This window comes from Belonocnema kinseyi, chromosome 5 (assembly GCF_010883055.1).
Source record: "Belonocnema kinseyi isolate 2016_QV_RU_SX_M_011 chromosome 5, B_treatae_v1, whole genome shotgun sequence".
Lineage (NCBI taxonomy): Eukaryota > Metazoa > Arthropoda > Insecta > Hymenoptera > Cynipidae > Belonocnema > Belonocnema kinseyi.
Window position 1 is genome coordinate 27,151,741 of NC_046661.1, and position 3,186 is coordinate 27,154,926.

At 33.3% G+C, this 3,186-nt stretch overlaps 1 protein-coding gene across 9 annotated transcripts in view; it reads left to right on the forward strand.

Annotated features, from left to right (window-relative positions):
* Positions 1-3,186, forward strand: part of LOC117172729 (gamma-tubulin complex component 2) — a 60,410-nt gene that overhangs the window by 9,739 nt on the left and 47,485 nt on the right. For 7 of the 9 annotated variants that reach the window (XM_033360891.1, XM_033360894.1, XM_033360895.1 and 4 more), the window contains 5 exons: positions 292-463; positions 572-715; positions 792-946; positions 1,068-1,196; positions 1,290-1,466. In XM_033360891.1, coding sequence (XP_033216782.1) covers positions 292-463; positions 572-715; positions 792-946; positions 1,068-1,196; positions 1,290-1,466 — 777 coding nt within the window. Of the gene's footprint in view, positions 1-139; positions 184-291; positions 464-571; positions 716-791; positions 947-1,067; positions 1,197-1,289; positions 1,467-3,186 lie in introns of those variants that run through there. The other 2 variants (XM_033360900.1, XM_033360892.1) reach the window with 2 other exon arrangements.

A 3,186-nucleotide genomic window follows, 5' to 3' on the forward strand; every position in this document is an offset into this window, starting at 1 on the left:
AAACTCGAAACTCAGATTTTTCCATATTAAAAAAAACTCGGAGGTTAGTCGCTTCTCAGTGCTGTAACTTGTAAATGCGTAAACATAAATGTCTGAAGTTTTTACAGGCGTCATTTGAAGGATCAAGCTCGACGAAAATGGTTCACATTAGTGAATACTAATGCCATCTCTTAGAATATTCAGGTACTTATCAGACTGCCTAGTAGTGTCCCTCATTGAAGATAATATATGCTTATCAGCAAAGTAAATTTATTTTATTACTTGCATACTTATTTATTTGCTCCTTTTTAGATTCGCAAGAATGTGATGAAGGCGGCAGTTGAGGGTGAGAGAAAATTAATCAAACATGCTGGAGCATCTAGCAGATACAGTGATCCATTCACCATTAAGCAAAATTGGACCATCGAAAGGCCTCGAATTTCTTGGGACTTTCACAGTGATGTTTCCCACCTTCCTTGCCAAAGTATGTTTTAGAAATCTTAAACAAAACCTGAACTGTTTTTGTTATAGAATTAAATAACGCATGAAAATAGTTCATGAATTTAATTACTTACAAATGTATATATTACAGAGGTCGTGCCTATCGTCTCACAAGAATCAGTTTTGCTGTGGGACCTTTTGAACTGCTTGAAAGGAATCGATGGGTCTTACATAGTTTCAGAACCTCTAAAGAATCCATATGATCCAATAACTTTTAAAATATCGACCGATGTTGGTAAGAAGACATTAATCTCTTTTAAAATGTGCAAGTTTTTCATACAAATTACTATATATTTTAATTACATTTTTAGGCATTTCATTTAAGCAACTGACACAACAAATTCTCCCACTGGCTTCTTATTATTCCGCCATTGTTCGGTTCGTTGAGGAAAAAGATCTACCCGACGCAGGGCAAGTAAATCATGCTTTAAGAGGCGCGTTAAGGTGTTTACTGAAGGATTACTTGGTATGTGAGATGAAAAAGTTTTTGTAAAGGAATAAAAGCCGAATTCCTGGAAACTTTCGGAACTTTTATTCATTGAAAATACTTGTTTTTCAAATTATCAATTATGATTCTTTAATTTTAGCTATTTCTCGTACAGTTAGAAATGGAACACAGACGAGGAAAATTAAATTTGCAGAAGATGTGGTTTTACATTCAACCCACGATGGCCACTATGTCGATTCTCTCTCAAATTACATCCACAATATGTAAAGTACGTGTGGCATTTTGTTCCATTTTTAGAATTTGTGTGTGTGTGTTTTTTTTTTTAACAAGAGCGTCTGTTACATAAGTGCTTAAACTCTAGGCGAACGCGAGGGGCGGTAAAGTTTTGAGTTTACTTCATGAACAATCAAATTCTATGAGTGGAGACGCAAAGTGCAAAGAACTTTGTCTATTCTTGATAAAAGAGGCTAGCATTCCATATATGCAGATGTTGGAAAAATGGGTGTACAAAGGTGTCATTTACGATCCTTATCAAGAGGTAAGTTCATTCTTATATAATACATTTCTCAACAAAAAAAGCAAGCTAACAGGACTAAATTTTCAAAATGAAATCAGGGAATTGAAAATAGTTTAATTTTTTTTCAAAGTAATGAGTAGAATACAATAAAAATCAGCATTTGACAGTAACGCCCTACCAGAAAATTTACTTTTTTTAGTAGCCGTAACGGTAAAGCATTACAATTTTCTGGTTGGTAATACAAAGTAACGCACGTTACCAATCGTTACTTTCTACAAATTTTAAATGCGTTTAAATAATACATTAAATATTTCAATGTAAAGAAAACCAATCGCATGATGTATTTTCTTACTTCCTTGCACGGATTTCCTTATCTAAATAGATTATTCATCCTGTACAATACGGGATTACTAAACAGTGTATCTGTTGAGCAATTGTACAGCACAGCCGGATCGATAGTTTTGGACAAAAGACATCATATGAGCGATGAAGTTTTCGAAAAATTGGTACTATTGAAAAAAAAAGAAGTTTTATGGAAAGTATTAAGTATACTGCAGCAGAGGTTTATAAACTTATTAATAGTTCAAATAAAACAGATCTACAGACAAATTCAGTACTTTTAAATTATTTTACCTAACTGTATATCGCTGGGTGAGCAGTTTTTCGAAAACTTCATCGCTCATGCGATGTCTTTTGTCAAACTTTACCAAATCTGAAGATTCCTTTTAGATATTCAAATAATGTTTAGGCATTTATTTAAAAAAAGTAACGGCAAGGTAATGCGTTGCTTTTTCAGCAACGGTTACGCGTCACTTAAAAAAAAGTAGCAGTAACGATAACGTGTTACATTAAAAATAAAACGTAATTTTATCACGTTACAAATGTTTAGACAGTAACGGTAACGTTAATGCGTTACTTTCACATGATAACGTGTCAAACAATTCATAAAAATGCAATGAAAAAATTTGGAAATCATGTTTACGGGCGAACAACTTAAGGAACAATAAAATCCCTTGAATAAAAATTGCTTGCCTAAATATTATCTATGAGATGGCTTTAAAATATCAAATAAATAACTTTTAAGCAAATAAATGGAACATGTAGATTTTATTGACCACGTACTTATCATTTCTCCAATTTTTTACGTATGTGTGAGCACAAATTCATTTGATTTATTAGTTTACCCAACAAGTCTTCCTTTAGGCTGCTAATAGATTTAGTCTGGTTAATCCTTTGGTTACGTGTTTTTAGATTAAAAATTTGCTAATTTCCATATTTTGAAAGGACCGCGCGCCAAAATCATAGAAAATAGGATTGTTTCGAAATTTTAAATAAAATAATAGTTGGTATTAGTCGTTTAAAAATTTTAATTGAAATCACGTGGCATGATAGTTGACAGGTGTTTTCAAATCTTGAAGTCAATGACCTATTGGTTTATTATCAACATTGTAATAAAACGGTTCTTCCCAGTTTTCTTATGCACTTATAGTATAGAGTTCTTTTAGGGGGAGTAATTCTTGGATTAATTTTTGCATAAGGTAAATGTAGAGGTCAAGTATCGGGCGATGAATGGAGACTGGTTGCTTGGAATGCTAGAGGGGCGAATGATCATCAGGTTAGAGAATTACGAGAACTATGCACGTACCAGGTGTATACATATGAAACCGGTATTGCCTTCTAGCGGCCAGTAGGCACACTTGTAGGCACTGTCGGAACTTACCATTTGTGCTAATTGGCGTAT